Source organism: Chlorocebus sabaeus, chromosome X (assembly GCF_047675955.1).
Source record: "Chlorocebus sabaeus isolate Y175 chromosome X, mChlSab1.0.hap1, whole genome shotgun sequence".
In the NCBI taxonomy this organism is placed as follows: Eukaryota; Metazoa; Chordata; class Mammalia; order Primates; family Cercopithecidae; genus Chlorocebus; species Chlorocebus sabaeus.
In genome coordinates, this window is record NC_132933.1 from 144,173,415 (window position 1) to 144,191,152 (window position 17,738).

At 41.5% G+C, this 17,738-nt stretch overlaps 1 protein-coding gene and 1 pseudogene across 1 annotated transcript; both read left to right on the top strand.

Annotated features, from left to right (window-relative positions):
- Positions 1 to 1,922: 1,922 nt before the first annotated feature.
- On the top strand, positions 1,923 to 9,700 carry FAM9A (family with sequence similarity 9 member A). The gene is given in 8 exon segments (XM_037986266.2): positions 1,923 to 2,018; positions 2,020 to 2,152; positions 2,635 to 2,755; positions 2,937 to 2,968; positions 4,761 to 4,875; positions 5,714 to 5,906; positions 7,272 to 7,370; positions 9,632 to 9,700. Coding segments are annotated over 8 exon segments (804 nt in total). The 5' UTR covers positions 1,923 to 1,976.
- Positions 9,701 to 13,282: 3,582 nt separating this feature from the next.
- On the top strand, positions 13,283 to 17,410 carry LOC103231570 (draxin pseudogene; annotated as a pseudogene).
- Positions 17,411 to 17,738: the final 328 nt, after the last annotated feature.

Sequence of the window (17,738 nt, forward strand, 5' to 3'; positions counted from 1 at the left end):
ACTCCATGGCCAATGGATCTACTTGATCCTGAAATAACCGAGAGTGGGTTGTATCTGTTACTGTCAGCAGGCCAACCTTACAGCAACAAGAAGAAAGGTGACGACAACCTGAGGGTCACCCCTGGGATTTCTATGGCCAACTTAAGTGGAAAGAACTAGCAGGAAACTAGTTGACTTTTTTTGAAGAAAGAAATGACAAGAGTTTCTCAATCAGTACCTTTTAGTGGTCATTTCTTGGAAACAACTATACATCATACAGTTGATGCCTTTAAAAACACGACTTTGGGTCTGGGCTTAGTGGCTCACACCTGTAATCGCAGCACTTTGGGAGGCTGAGGCAGGTGGATCACTTCGATGTCAGGAGTTCGATACCAGCTTGGCCAACATGACGAAACCCCGTCTGTACTAAAAATACAAAAATTAGCCGGGAATGGTGGCACGCACCTGTAATCCCAGCTCCTTGGGAGGCTAAGGTGGGAGAATCGCTTGAATCCGGGAGATGGAGGTTGCAGTGAGCCAAGATCGTGCCACTGCACTCCAGCCTAGGCGACAGAGAGAGACTCCGTCTCAAAAAACAAACAAGCAAGCAAAAAAACATAAAAGCACAATCCATTGATAAAAAGGGTACAGCTGGGCATGTTGGAAACACACAGGGCATGGGAGGGAGCCTGGGCTCCACCTGCAAGGCGAAGGCCATTCCAGGCAGAGGGGCAGGGGTGGCTGGAAAGAGCTCAGGGGCGAGGTCCTAGGCCCCATCCACTTGGCCTCCATCCCGAGTCCCTGCGTGCCTCCGCAGGAGGAGGAGCTGAAAGGTTCTGGGGACAGAGGCCCCAAAGAGCCACCCCTACCCCAGTCCACAGCAACCATGCGCGGCCTCTTAGGCAGTGGGGAGAGCGTGCCAGCAGGTGGCGTTGCCCCACACGATCCTTCACCCGCATGCGCACTGAGCTGACCAATCAGCGAGGAGCGTGGGTAGCCAGGCCAGCTGCTCTCACGAGAACTGAGGACCCATTTTTGTAAGAGAGCCTCGTGGTGCCAGTGTCTGTAGATTCTGTGAGGAAGCAGCATCAGGGATCTCTCAGGTGAAGCGTTCGCGGTGGGGAGGCGGGAAGGTGAGCACGAGGCCCTCTGGGAACCAGGGTGTGAAGCGCTGAGCGGCCGGCTGACCTGTGAAGAAATGGCCCTGGCATCGTCGCCTGGGGCCTGGGTCAGGGCGAGGCCCTGAGGATGGGATGGGATGGATGAGGGCAGGGAGGGAGCTGGAGACACCTGAGTGATCCCCAGGGCCCGGGAGTGTCCCGGGGGCTTGTGCATGTGTGCAAGGGGGAGGGGTGGGGCAGAGGAGGGGATAGTGGGGGAATGGAGGGGGTGGAGAGGTGGCGGAGGGGGGAGGGTCCGGGGAGTGGCAGACAGGCGGGGGCTGGGTGTGGGGCCAGGGATGGGGGCAGGGGAGGGGAGGGGTGTGGGGTGCGTGGGGTGAGGGAATGGGCAGGGGCTGTGGGGAGGGGAGGAGGAGGGGCGGAGTGTGTGTGGAGGGGATGGGCGGGGGTGTTGTGGGGGACAGTCCGAGTGGGTCCCTCCAGCCCGGCTGCCCATCAGGACAGGACACTTGGAGTTGCTAGGGGTCACCTGGGCATCCAGGCAGGTGAGTGGGAGTGCAGCCCCTGACATTTCCCCGGAGATGGCTGGGCAGGTCCTGTGTCACCCATGGTCCTCGGGGCCACACAGGTCTCTGGGGAACACAGGGGCAGGGCCGAGCTGTGTCCTAAGGGCACTGCAAGGGTCCTGCAGGGGCCATTCAGGTGTGCGAGGCAGCTGTGAGTTCTGCAGCCAGCCCCAGGGACGGGCTGGACGGGCCAGGAAGGATAGAAGGGGACACTGACATCTTCTCCGTCCCCTCCTGCTCCCACAGAACACACGGGGTGGGCCAGCCCCACCCTTTCTTGAACTCGCAATCCCGATGGCTCTCCTTTCACATGCCCTGTTTCCTTAGCCTACTTAGTTTGACTTTGCACTCAACCAGGTTCAGGGGTCGCCTCTAACTTCCCAGGACAGCCAACCATGGAGCCCGTGGGCAGGAAGTGCAGCAAGAGGGCTGCCAAGGTTCAGTTGGAGGCTCAAGTTGTGGCCGCCCGCGTGAAGGAGCATGCAGGTAAACACAGCCCAAGGGGCCACGAAAGAAGGTGCACGCCCAAGGAGACGATCTGTCTGCTCTCTGCGCTGGGGACACACAGGCAGCCCGAGACCCCTGGCCCCTTCGTGGCTTTGGAGTCCACCATGCATGTGCTAAGAGGCCCCAGGTTTTCAAAGCAGGATCGAGGGCCTAAGGCTTCCCGTGGGAGGCTCCGCCTCATAGCAGGGTTACAGATGCTCTCAGAGCAGCTCTTCTCCATGAGTGTGGTCCTAACATCCAAGGGGTCTGACCTGTGAGCATTGTTTACTGGGACTTGAACCCGAAGGGCTTCCAAAAATGCCTCCGTAAAATGGCCAGGGGCCCAGTGATTCCATGCATAGCTCTGCTTTAAAGCTTTAATCTAGAGGCAAAAAAGTCCACAAATGGTACCTTTCTCCACGAAAAATGTCTACAACAGCGTTTTCCTCTAAAAAAGGTTTGTCTTTTAAATTTTAATGCAGGAAAGGATCCAGTCAATGATGAACATGAGGAAAGAAACCCTTTTACAGAAACAAGGGAGAAAGATGTAACTGATAAGCATGGGGAAAGAGAACCTTTTGCTGAAAAAGATGAGCACATGGGGTAAAGTGTTTAAGTCACTTTTGCCTGTCGGATAAAGTATTTTGGGAAAAGTCAGCTTCGGATCATGTCATCACTGTTCTATTCTATGCAGAACATTTCACATAAGACATTTCTTCCCAACAAACATGGCATTTTGTGTAGCATTATGTTAAAATTTTGATGTAATTTTTTTTTTTTACAGGATTCATACCATGAAGCTAGAATATATTGCAGGTATGTTTTAGGAGCTATTCGTAGTTTTTGAAAATTATTTTCAACCATACAAGTGTTACAGTAGGTTATATGAATTAGGGGATGACAAGACTGTCTTACATGCCTTCTTCTCATATATAGCATTTAACATACGTATTTAATGTAATGTGTTTAATAAATTTTCATACTTACCTTTTTGATTGTTGATGTGGAATGTGAGAATGCTTCTAACAATGGTGAAATGAGAGGGATGGCTTTTCTTTCATACTTGTGGAAATTTAATTATTTGGGGGATATTAGAGGATGCTGGAGGAGAAACAGCTATATTCGTTTCTTTTAGTGTACACAGATTAAGTATATAAGTTTTTTTATCTTTTATTTTAGGTTTGAGGGTACATGTGCAGGTTTGTTATATAGATAATTGCATGTCACAGGGGTTTGGTATACAGATTATTTTGTCACCCAGGTTGTAAGTATGGCACCTGGTGGGTGGTTTTCATCATCACCCTCCTACCCTCTGCCCTCAAGTAGGCCCAGGTATCTGTTGTTCCCCTCTTCCTGTCCGTATGTACTCAGAGTTTTTAGTATGAGTTTTTATGTTCCTAATTTAGCTATTCTATTGTCACAACATTCTGATTTTGTTTTCTTTAAAGTACAAGAGAAAATCGAATTATCTAAAATGATGATATTCTATTATTATTCCAGTAATAAACTGTGTACTAGAAAAAGAAAGACAAGTTTTCTACCCAGTGAGAAACATGTAACTGGATCCAAAAACTCATACATTTTGTATTGCCATGTGAACTGTTAGTTGCACTGACTGTTATAGGACCATATTTTCAAAAAAAATTGAGAAAATTTCTGTAAAGACGACAGAGAAATACTCATATTTTTAAAAAGCTCAATTCAGTTTTCAGCTCTTCTATAGCGATAATTCATACAAGCAGTATTTTTGGAAAGCTTTGCTCTGCTTAGTGACTAAGTGCTGGTTTTGTGAGCTGCCTAACTGAGCATTATAGATGGAGACTATAAAAAGTCTCCATTATATAGTGGAGACTCCTTATAGATGGAGACTTGTATTATGGTGCAGATCTTTTATGATTGCTGAAAACTATCTTTAGCAATTGATGGTAGATCTCTAATGTGAAACCATGTTTAGGAAAGCATTCCTTGCAGTATTACAGTTTTCTGAAACACAACACTATGGATAAAAATATCATATAAAAAGCTCCAAGAAAAGATTTCAAAAGTGTTTTTGAATGTATTTCTTTACTTAAGCCTAAATTTTTACACCCATGGACGATGCTTCTTTTATTAAAATACAGTTAATAGCATCAATCACTAGATTGCTTAAAAAATGCTTTTCTTATTGTGTATTATTTCTAACCTTTTGATGGTCTTATTAAATAAGATACTTTTTTGTATGTTTTGCATAATGAATTGTGACAGTATTTCATGGAAACATGTCCTTTAAATTACAAGACATTTTATAAATGTAGAAATTAGAGTCTGTGTTTGTAACCCTTTCTGCACATTTAAAAAATAGAAACTTTTAATTATTTGCTTTTTTTCATCATCCATCAATTAAGTGATTTGCAGTTATACCAATTGGAATTAGAGTGCTAATATTAATACCTAAAAGGTTTTACAGAAAACAAATGAGTAAATCTTGCTTTTTGAAGTGATCTTTGCATTTTACAATGTAAATGTCCTTCCGATATTGCTGAACCATCATGTCTCACACTGATTTCAATGTATGCGAAGAAACTACTTTTCAGCATTAACTTTTAATGCATTTTCATTTACTACCTAGCTGACATTAAAGAGGACCTTGCTGCAAAAAGAAAAATGATAAAAATAGATAAAGCCGCTTATAGGAAAACCAAGAACACAATTGAACGTGCTTTGAGAAAAAAACAACTAAAAAGGTATGATTGTTGGCTTTTTTGCATAATGATATTTATATGATTTCTTTGTATATGTTGGTGCAAATAATTTCAAAAACTATCCTGTACATATTGGTGTCTCTAGGGAACAACATATTTTACTTGATTGTTCCCTAAGCAGGTAAGTTTCTTTAGTTTTATAACCTCAGTTTAACAGAATTGAGAGATACTACCTAGAAGCCAATGAAGATAACCTCTTTTTGCAGATAAAAATAGTCTTCCTGTAAAATTAATTTTTATCCGTTTCTAGAAATACGGCAGCTGCATGTAAGATAAATGTCTTCAACGTTTAGCCTGTAGATCCTTAACAATATTAAGTTATGTGGAAAGGGACAACCTTATGTTGTAAATAAGTTATCTATTTTAGTTTAATTGTTTTCACTATTCCCTTTAGAAAATCACTGTTGTGCCAATGTGGAGAAATAGTTAAGTGAAGCATTTCTTTTGGGAAATCTTACGGGACGAATGGCTGTTATATTCTTGAACTTACTTATGAGAACCCATATGTTGTTTAGTTTGAGAAAATGAAAAGTAAACTGCTGTTAGAGAAGATGATTGTTTCTGGGAAATTTATAGTGCTGTAAACCCTCCTTTGTCTTCAGCATGTAAATAATGTGAGATAGCTGCTCTAGTAGTCAGTTAGGAAGGGATCCTTTCAGAATGAGAGTAACTCATTTCACCTTTTCCCAAAAAGATTTCAGCTGCTATTACTCCCTTGCTACTTTATAGTATAAATTATGTCAAGTCTGTTTTAGTTTGAATAGGATTAATTTTTCATCTCTCTATGACATATGACAGTGTTACATATTATGTGTTACAGGCAGAAACGTGATTATAGACATACTCGGAAGTTGCTGAATGTCCTTAAAGAATACATCGCAGACAAGCAGAAAGATGATGAAGCAGCAGAAGAAGCAGAAGCAGCAGCAGCAGAAGCAGCAGCAGCAGCAGCAGCAGAAGTAATAGTAGTAGAAGAACAAGAAGAGGAGGAGAAGGAGGAGGAGGAGGAGAAAGAAGAAGGAGAAGGAGAAGAAACAGAAGAAGAAGTAATTGTTGGTATCAGGCTTAGCTTTATGATTAACCTATTGTATCAATGTCTCCGGGAGTAATTGTTCATGCAGAAATCCAGCAAAGAAGGAAGAGAGCATGAGCCCAGAGAGAGGGCCCCGTTAGTAGACTCATGTACCAGGGGAATATAATTGCCATGAAGCATTTGTGGTCCAACTGAGGTCAGCATCATAGCAATTAAGAAGTCAAAGTGAGCCCAGTTGGCATATTTGTGCAAAAGCAGCTGTAGGGTTGGAATTTCCTGGGTTGGGGTGTAGCCAAGCACGTTGATAGAGGGAGAGTTGGGCAGGGCATAGACACAGGGATGGGGGTATGATGACTGGCTGTGGAATTTCAGCTGGAACTGAGTTACCTGAGCACATGGGGGTGGGCAATGGGCAGTGAAAAGTGTTCCATTCGGTGGGTGTCATATCCCAACAGACTCCTGAGCTGTAGTACTGAAGTGAGTGACCTACAGTGGCAGGGAGGTAGTGGCTGTATGTTGGGAAGATGGAGAAACAGCTGAGTGCAGTGGTCAAGGGCTGGGGCACTCAACCCCACTGCTTGTGATTCAACTCCAGCTTGACCATTGTTAGCTCGGGAACCACGGGCAAACTATTTATCTCTGTGCCGAAATTTCCTTGTCTACAAAAGGAGACATGGTAAGAGTACCTATGTCAGAGTTATTTGGAGGATTGAAGGGTTCCTGTGTAACGGGTTTATTTAAGTTTTTCAGGATGTGATCTGACCCATGATTGCTCTTTATCATTGCTATTATTAATATTACGTAGGTGTTGCAGTCATTGGGAATGACAAAATCTAGGGGATGACTGTATAAGTGAGTGCCATGTAGAGGAGAGGAGAACACTGTTGTTGGAGATTAGGTCAAGGTGCAGAAAGGCCATCATTTTTGTAAGGTTCATCTATGTGCATACTGAAATGACCAAGATTTAATACCAGTTTAAAATCTTAGTAAGAAAGAAGATGTTTCTTAGTTAATTTCTGTATAAATCTTACCCATCTGTAGTCAACAAATTATAGGAAGGGTCATCATATACTCTACATTCAAAATCAAGAATTAAGACATATGTGTTGAATATGTATGTAGAAGAAAGAAAATTCCTTACTCAATGACTGATGAAAAAGGTCATTATATCATTTTAGCATATGAGTGGTGAACACAGTTCTTTAAAATTGGTCATAAACGTTGTTTAAAAGAAAGTGTTAAGAAGTATAGATTTAAAGAGTATTCCTATAAAGCTAATGCAGAATTATGTTTTGTAAGTATTAAAAGTTACCCAATTTTCATCACTACTTTTTTGTACTTCTAGAAAGCATTTCAAGAAAAACAGAAGAGGTGTCAACAACATACAAGTGTTAGGAGAGGGGGGCTGAAAGAGGTGAAGCCGCTACGTGAGCAATTCATAAAGGTCTGTTCTATTTGGTAACATAATACATTATAAAATACACCACGTGCATAACAGAGGAAAGTCTGCTTGTTTCTGAATGTACGGAAAGACATTTTGGTTATGCATTTTAAATTACTTACCATTTTCACTTTGAATGTATTGTTCCAAATTTAACATAATTGGTAAATGTATTTTTAGGATTTATGAATAGTTTTGTGGGAGTTACTTAGAACAGGAAAAGGTAAATTGGAAATTTTACCTGGAAATATACATCTTGTGTATAAAATTGACATTTTATTAACACATTGACCCATTTATGCCAGAGGCTGCACGTTTTTTGTGTGTGAAAAATCAGACCTTGGCGATGATCTTGAGTGGTAGGATATACATGACTCCCACAGGGTTAGCGTTCCAATAATGGAACACTAGGCATAAATGAGTTTTAATGATTTTATTTTCAGTTTTCAGGACGTCAATGACAAATCTATGGTGGAAGGCAAGAAGACCATAAATCCTTTCTGGGTGTCTTTTTTACTTGTGATGTTTCAAGAGTTTTAGTTAAATAGGAAGTAGGCAAGTGTAACTACTGAGTGTCTCTTTTATTTCCTGCTATAATATAGGAGTGTTTTATGGCATATTCACTCACAAAATTATCAGTAATGGTTTTACGTGACAATTTGTAATAATAAGGGATGGTTCAGATGTATAACAGAATGGGAAAGCCAGCAGATTATTAACACGTTGTGAATTGTGAATTATCTGCTGTCGTATAGCACATTAGCAAGTTGTCATCGGACAATCACTTCTTCATGTAGATGTATATTATTTAGGTAATAGTGGAATTCTTTTCTGGGAAATAAGGTATTCTTTTCAATAACCTTGTGAAAATACATGTTCATATGTCACTCTTCTACACTAACTGAGATGTGTTAAATAAACTGAGAAAAGAGTTTGAAAATAACATTTTCAAGCAACTTGAGAATGATCTATACACAAAACAGTTATTTAAATAGAAGTCACAAGTAGAGAACATGTTGCTATAATGTTCCCCAGAAACCATTTATTAATTGGTATGAACATGAAACTAGAAGTTTTCCTGTCAATGTTAATGCTGCATGTTACCACCTAAGGTAGGAACTTTGCTATCGTCTTGGACTCTTCTGAGTCCCTTATCCTTCCCATACAGTTACCATGAGGCAAGTTTTACCTCTGTAATGGCCCTTAAATTTCGTTTTTTAAAATTCCCACTGCAGCTGCCCTAGTTCAAGACCTCATTCTTCCTTACTTGTACTATTAAACTCTTTTCTGAGTTCTCTCTTCTCTTCTGAGCCATCTTTCATTGATCGGCAATATTACCTTCCTACAACCCTCCCCTTCCTAAAATGCTTCCTAACCCTTCGCTCTTTCCAGCCTGTCAGTGGTGCCCCGTCTCAGTTCTTAGATGTTCAGAGACTCCCCACTTTACGTGACCCCTCTTAGGCTTGTTTTGCCGCCCTCTGTCTTTGCTCCTGCCTATCCAGGTTGACAGCTTTCCCTGAAGGAATTCACTGTTACGCTCATGCTTTACTCATGCTCTTCCCTCACAATGCTTTAAAAATTTTTTTTGACCAATTTAAACCTTTTGCCAACTAAGTCAATATCAGTCTCCATTTTTGGCTACACGTCTAAGTGAGTTGCCCTTCCATAGCGTTACACAATTTTTGTATTAATTTTTTTGTTTATGCATTTGCTCATGTCACAGGATTATGGAAGAGATTATGCTTACATTTTCTACATCTTCCTCAGCATTAACATACAACATTTTAGGGAGTAGGAACTGTTGAACTATTTGTTGAGGGAATAGTGTATGTTTCAAACATAGTTACGTTTTCTCTAACTTGATGAGGTCATATCACCAACCATTTTATCCCTTCAGTGGAAACCACGTTACGTAGACTATTGCTGATAATCCTGCTGAAAAAATGTATTTCATGATATAAGCCTGCCTATCTTTTTCTATCTTTGCTCCATCTTGACCTTAAGATGCTCATCAACCCATTTTATTCAAGCAAAGTACATGACAGTTGGACCTGCTAAAATAATATTTCACTGAAATCTGGCATTAAAAAATTTAAGTGGGTATTTGGAGCTCCATGTATTGATTACAGTTTTCTTCACTTTGAAATAAATAACCAGCATCCTTTGAATATTAAAAGTTGTTTCCTTTTGACATCTGATTAACCCTGTTTAAAACGTGAGATGTAAAGTGGTGGTTTGTCAGTGAACTAGACTTTTTCTTTTAGGCTACCAAGGACTCTAAAGACAATTATTGCATCATTTCTTCCGATGAAGAAAGTGAACTTGATAACTAGCCGTGTTTTTAAATAAACTCGTGTCAGAACTGTAAGTAGTGCATATTTAAATATTAAAAACTCAGGATTGATATAAGCACTGGAATATTTTATTTGCAGAAATGTGTATCACAGTTACTTAAATTTTTTTTTGAAACAGCTTTTGGAAGAGTTGACACTTAGTTGTCTCTTCAACCTCTGTTATTCTGATGACTGAAGAAAGAACTTGAACCTATGTTATATGATAGAAGCACAACTTGAACTACGGTAAACTACATGACAGTGTTTTGATAATTCTTGTATAAATCAGTATAGCTCCTCCGTCATTTGTCTGTTAAATGCCAGACTTTGTTTCTATGATCTGTTGAATGAATCCTAGACACTTCTGTGAGAAAGCAGGGATTGCATAGTTATGTACACGGTCAATTAAATTTTAACATTAAAGATGATTTAGATTTCAGTTCGCCTCTGTGGATCTGTATCAGTTCCAAAAATGTAGAAAGCACAGGCATAGAAAAGTACATTTTTCTTTAGTAAAAGAAGACAAAACCTGCCGGGTGTGGTGGCTCATGCCTGTAATCCCAGCACTTTGGGAGGCCGAGGGGAGTGGATCACTTGAGGTCAGGAATTTGAGACCAGCCTGGCCAACATGGTGAAACCCCATCTCTACTAAAAATACAAAAATTGGCCAGGCATGGTGGCATGCACCTGTAGTCCCAGCTACTCAGGAGGCTGAGGCAGGAGGATCGCTTGAACCCCGGAGTTGGAGGTTGCAGTGAGCCAAGACTGTGCTGCTGCACTCCAGCCTGGGCGACAAGAGCAAGACTCTTTCTCAGAAAACAAGAAGACGATGACAAAAGCTATCCTATCTATGCATTCTTTTGTATTTACTCATTAGGATAAAGAGGCAATTCCAATGAAAGTAGGAATTCAAAAATAGATACATTCTATGGCCTTATCAAAATTATTAAAAATACCTTAACATTTGTGTTCTTGAAAAAATTAAACTACTATAAATAATTAAGGCAACTGAGCAAGATATATATATATATATCAGTGTCGAGCCACTGCTTTGTGGGCATGTCATTTCCACAGACATCAAAATGCCATGTAGTTTGTTTTGGTCCATCATTCAGTGATACCTCCCCTTAGCACTGAATGAAAGTATTTTGTTAACATTTATGTATGCTTACAATTATTTCACATCTGTGGCAAGGTGAATTATGTAGAGTGCTTTGTTTATTCAGTTTAATATTCATGGATTATGTGGAAGTTTAAGTATATGTGCATCTAAAAACTTGAATGATGAATTCGCCTACCTTTCCTTTTCTTAATGTGCAATTTTCACATGCAACAACATGTAACAACATATAACAGCATGTTTAAAAAGATATTTTTGCATGCAAAAACATGTTTAAAAGATGTACACGTTTTTGCATGTAAAAGGAATTTTACATGTAACAACATGTAAAAAAATGTTCATTTGGAAACACTTTATTTAGTAAATACGAAATTCAGAATATATTTGGAGTAAGTCAGTTAAATGTATTCTTTTGCTGAGTTTCTGAAATTCCATTCATGAATTGTTCAGAACACAATACCCTCATTGAGAGGACAGGAGCGACTTCCTCTCATTTTTCCTTGTGCTTTTTATTTTAATTGGCCCCTATATACCACTCTTACCTTTTCTAGGTTTTCCAAGTTTAAGAAAAAAAGCAGGTTCATTTAGATTCCGTTTTTCTGCCTATAATCACTTGTACAGGGATAAGTTAGTCCCTGTGGGGAGCATTTAATTCCTAAAGTTTGCATTTTCGTAAAGAACTTTCCTTTTACCCAAAGCGTGTGTTGGTAGTACTAAGTACTCCTAAGTACTACTTTAAGTTTCTAAGAAGGTCCTTATTTGAGATTTCTTTCAGTAGTTACAGAGGCAAAATAAGCACTGTGCGAGTTCTGTTGTACATACTGGGCTATCTGACTATTTCTTCTATAGTGGATGGATGAGAAAGAAGCCAAAATATACTTAGTGATGGAACAGTTGATATTTATGCCACCCCTTTCTATCAAGTGAGTAACTGTGTACTTGAAGTCACATTTTTTTTTTTTTTTTTTTTTTTAGAGATATTGTCTCACTCTGGCCGAGCCGGAGTGCAGTAGTGGTGTGATCATAGCTCAGTGCAACCTTGACATTTTGAGTTTAAGCGATCCTCCCACCTCAGCCTTCAGAGTGTCTAGTAACACAGGTGTGCACACCACGCCCAACTAAAATATATATTCTTTTGAGAGATGCAGTCTCCCTTTGTTGCCCAGGCCAATCTCAAATTCCTGGCTTCAAGTGGTATTTCCACCTCAGCCTCCCAAATTGCTGGGATTACAGGCGTGGGCCACTGAGCCTGGCTGCATTATCTCACTTTTATATGGAATCTAAAACAGCTGAACTCACAAAAACAGAGAATAGAATGATGGTTACCAGGAGCTGGGGGAGGTGGAAGGTTGGGGAGATGTTGGCCAAAGGGTACAAGATTTCAGTTAGACAGGAGGAGTAAGTTCAAGAGCTCTATTGTAAAACATGGTGACAACAGATAATGATAATACTGGATTTTTAAAGATTGCTAAGAGGGTAGATTTTAAGAGTTCTCACCACAAAGAAAATTATACTTAGGTGAAGTAATGCAAATGTCAACTAGCTTGACGTAGCTATTTCACAATATATACATATTTCAAAGTAACCTGTTGTAGATGGTATATATCATTTAAGTTTGTCAATTAAAATAAGTTTCTAAAATGTTTGGAATTAAACATAAAAACAAACATTTATTACCCTGCAGTTCTGTAGTTTCAATGTAAAGTCTGGACTGAGTGCCTTTGGGGTAACATTCAAGATGGCAGTGGGGCAGTGTCCCTTCTGCGGGTTGTAGGGGAGGAGCTGTTCGCTTATGTTTTTCAGATTCTGAAAGCTCCTATCATTCCTTATCTCATGGCCTCTTTCTTCGTCTTAAAAGCCAGTATTTTGGGGGGTCAGAGCCTTCTCATGTGGCTGTCTGGTTCCTTCCTCCTGCCTCTCTCACACTTAGAAAGACCCTTGGGATTCCACTGGACTCCCCTAGAGATAACCCAGGATAATATCCATGTTTCAGGTCAGCCGATTGGTACCTGTCATTAGCACCTTCCAGTTCATTTCCTCCCTTGCCTTGTCGTCTCACACGTTCACAGGTTCCAGGGATGAGTTCCTGGACATCTTTGGAGGGTACTTATTTTGCCTACCAAATACACCCTTTCTTTAAATGCACCTCACCTGTAAAATGGCATTGTTTTAGGTGGGCACAGCAGCTCATGCCTGCAGTCCAGCGCTTTGGGAGGCTGAGGTGGGAGAATCACTTGAGGCCAGGAGTTTGAGACCACTCTGGCCAACATAGCAAGATCCCATCTCTACAAAATAATTTTTTAAATGGCACCATTATAAAGAGGGAGGTAGGATGGATTCCATCTTCTTCTCAGCCCTTGTCCAAAGGTGTTGACTTGCATAAGCCGAGAAGCTACAGTGACAATAAAAAGCTCATCCTTGCTACCCCCAAGGAGAAACGCCGGCTCCCATAAGCAAGCGACATGAGTGTAAGTCTTTGTGTATGTGTCCGTGTGCTGCGGAAGGGGTTCATTGAGTTAATGGAGGCTTTGAGGTCTGTACTGTCTGCCACCTGGCTGCAAATTGTATGTGATGGCTCAAGTGATCCTCTCACTTCAGGCCTCCCAAGTACCTGGGAATACAGGCGTGTGCTACCATGCTGGCTAATTTTTTTGTGTGTGTTTTCTAGAGACGTGGTCTCAATGTGTTGCCCAGACTGGTCTTGAACTCCTGGCCTCAAGTGATCCTCCTGCCTCAACTTCCCAAAGTGCTGGGATTACAGACATGGGCCACTGCATCCAGCTGACCTATACGCTTTCTATTTTATTTTATTGTATTTTATTTATTATTTTATTTTTTATTTATTTTATGACAGAGTCTCGCTCTATCATCCAGGCTGGAGGCCAGTGGTGTAATCATAGATCACTGCAACCTCTGCCCGCTGGCCTCAAGTCATCCTCCCATCTCAGACTCCCGAGTAGCTAGGACCACAGGCATGCATCACCATGCCCAGGTAATTTTTGTATATTTAGTAGAGAAGGAGTTTTGCCATGTTGAAGTAGACTCTCTTTATATATAAACATGTGACTGTCTATTCTTGAGTACAGATTAAAAACATCATTTTTTATTATTTGAATTTGTAAGAGTTTTATGTGTAAATAGAAAAGAAGATGCTTATGATAAAATTAATTTATTGTAATTAAAATTAAAATTATCACATAATTAATATGTTAATATATTTGCTTAACAAAATGTTAATATTCTCTTTATCATTACTAACACATAATCCACAAAATCCTACCTTGGATGTTATTACATAGTTTAGAAGTTTTATTGCATGTCATAATCTTTGTAGCTCCATAAACGAATTTTAACAACTCCTCTAAGCACAGGAGAAGATAATATGCATCATTCCCCTTACCTTACAGCTAATAAATAGTTGATCATTTCAGAAATCAGGCATTTGAAGCTGTGTGAACATGAACCATTCATCATTACAGATGGTCCTGATCACATAGATACATGATATCCAGCAATTGCAACTTACAAAGTGTTATCAGTCCAAGATCTGATAGATGACTCATTTTCCAATATTTTCAAGTTGCAGCCCCATGTTTTCATACATGTCATTTCATACATGTCATTTCTGATTTACCATTAAGCATGTTCTGGTAAATTGTTTCTCTCGACTGCTCATGCAGTGTTTTGAACTGATGCCATAGTAGATTTATTTTCTTCCCTTCAGTATAGACAGATACATGTGCTTATTTCCAAACCTCATCAGCTACCACTAAGGACCAGGAAGCAAAATCTAAGTGAGTGACAGCAGTTTTAAGTTATTCTTTGATTGGCTTTTGGAGTGAGTTTGATGCAATCTCCTTGGTTTTCTAGCCGAGGACATTTGGCCAAGTTATCTGTCCTCAGCCATTCCCCTTTGGGCTGTAATACTGTTTTGGCAAACACAGAAACACTAATGTAGATAGCTCACACTTACAGTTTCCAGAATTTTTTTTGATACAAGGAAGTTTTAAAATGTATAAATCTCTTTTTTCCTAAATTCACAAGGTTGAATAATATACCACATATACATTTTAATACATATTGTAAATATTTGCATATAAATATGTACAATATATAATTAATGTAAACCATTTTATATTTCCTTGCATTTCTTAAAATCAAAGCCAAATCGAAACATTTTAGGTACAATGATATAATTTACTGATAAAAGAAAATTATTTCCCATTCTTCTATAAATTTATAGAGCCTGGAATTTTTATCAAATAAGCTTTGGATACCTTATAGAACTAGCATAGTCCTTTTTTAAAATAAGCTATTATTCTTAGTAGAGACAGGGTCTTACTATGTTGCCTAGGCTAGTTTCCAAGTCCTGGCTCAAGTGATTGTCCCACCTCGGCCTCCCAAAGTGCTAGGATTACAAGCAATGAGCCACCATGCCTGGCCTAGCATACTCCTTTACTAAAAGGAAAAAAAAAAAGGCCATTAAAAATATTTGCTGAGATATTGAGTGAATGGATGGATTACAAAATGAATTAACCAATGAAGCGGTGTCTGAATTTAGGAGAAATTCTTTTTTTTTTTTTTTAGGAACATTAGTTAAAATGTACTAAACAGCTCCAGGCAACTTCTCCAGAATGATAGACATTGCCCTATGGACACACATGAAAAATGTATATATGTATATATAGCATATATACAGCTTTCTTGATTAGTGTATTCACTTTACGTTGTACTTTTTTTTCCAACAAATAGCTATAAAAGCCTGGTTATAATACAATTTCTATAGGCACTAAAATAAACAAATAGCCGCATCCCTATTTGTGTTCAGAATTTGAAAGTTGTTATTTTGGGGTCATTTTAAACCATGTTTCCATCTCTTTTTCTGAATTTGACTTCGTAATGCTTTCTTATTTTTTTAAATTTATTTTTATTTGTTTTAATTTTATTTTCATGGGTTATTGAGGAGCAGGTGGTGTTTGATCACATGAGTCAGTTCTTTAGTGGTGATTTGTGAGATTTTGGTGCACCCATCACCCAAGCAGTATACACTCAACCAATTTGTAGTCTTTTATCCCTCACCCCCTTCTCACCCTTTCCTCCTGAGTCCCCTCCATTGCGTCATTCTTATGCCTTTGCATCCTCATAGCTTAGCTCCCACTTAGGAGTGAGAACATAACGATGTTTGGTTTTCAATTCCTGAGTTACTTCACTTAGAATAATAGTCTCCAGTCTCATCCAGGTCACTAGGAAAGCCATTAATTCATTCCTTTTTATGACTGCATAGTTTTTTTATCTCATATATATGATAAATATATATCTGATATATATTTGATAAATCTGATATATATGATAAATACATATGAAAAATATGACATATATTACAGTTTCTTTATCCACTCATTGACTAATGGGCATTTGGGTTGGTTCCATGTTTTTGCAATTGAGAATTGTGCTGCTGCAAACATGCTGGTGCAAGTATCTTTTTCGTATAATGACTTCTTTTCCTCTGGGTAGATACCCGTAGTGGGATTGCTGGATCAAATGGTAGTTCTGACATCTCCCACCGCCCGCGCACCTCCACGCCGCAGTCCCGGCTCTGCGGCTCACCCTCTGCTGCGCTAGGCTCCCGCGGGTGCTCGGCCCGGCCCCCCTCCGCCTCCTCCCTGGCGGCCCTAGTCCTAGTCCTCCTGCTGCCCCTGGAGCTGAGCCTGGCAAATGCCCTTGCACCTGGGACTCCTGCTCAGAATCTCCCCGAGAATCACATCGACCTCCCTGGCCCAGCACTGTGGTCGCCTCAGGCCAGCCACCACCGCCAGCGCGGCCCAGGCAAGAAGGAGTGGGGCTCACGCCTGCCCAGGGAGGCCCAGGATGGGGCTGTGTTCACCGCCACCAGGCAGGCTTCCAGGCTGCCAGGGTCTGAGGGGCCGCTGCCTGAGCAGAGTCCTGCAGACCTGCTGCGGGTGAAGGACCTGCGCCTGGGGCTCGAGTTGCCCTACCCCAAGAAGCAGAATCGGTCTCCAGGGTGGGAGAGGGCCAGGAAACGCAGCAGGGAGCACAAGAGAGGCAGGGACAGGCTGAGGCTGCACCGAGGCCGAGCCTTGGTCCGAGGTCCCAGCTCCCTGATGAAGGCGGAGCTCTCCGAAGCCAAGGAGCTGGATGCGGCCATGGAGCAATCTTCCGCCAGTCGGTCCCCCACCATGCTCTTCCTCACCACCTTTGAGGCAGCATCTGCCACAGAAGAGTCCCTGATCCTGCCCATCACCTCCCTGCGGCCCCAGGCACAGCGCAGGCCTGACGGGGAGGTGATACCCACGTTGGACATGGCCTTGTTCGACTGGACCGATTATGAAGACTTAAAACCTGATGGTGGGCCCTCTGCAAAGAAGAAAGAAAAACCAGGGTAAACTCTCCAGTGACAGTAACGAAACATCATCAGCCGAAGCGGAACCGTGCGACCATCACCAAGACTGCCTAGCAGGGCTGCGCTGCTATGCCAGATTCCACCGGAACCCCACGTCACACAGAGGAAGGGGCGCTGCCTGGAGACCGAGACGGCCAAAGGCGACCAGGGATCCTTCATCAACGTCTAGCCGCTCCGCGGGACTGGGGATGAGCCCGGGAGGTTTGCACAAGATTTGTTTATAACTAGCAGTGGGAGATTAAGTGGGGGACCAGATGGCCGAGGCTGTAGGCTCAGGCCCAGGACTCTCAACCCCGGGAGGGTAGCTACCAGGTAAGCGAGCTGGGTGGGTGCCCAGGAGCCGGCCGGCATCACCTGTGCACTCACAGTCCGGACCCAGTCGGCCCGGTGTCCAGCTCTCCGCGATGGCAATACCGAGATTGCCCCCTACTGTCCGACTGCAGCACTACAACAGCTTCAAGTTCAAGAGGCTTTTTTGAGAGTGGAAAAGAAATTTA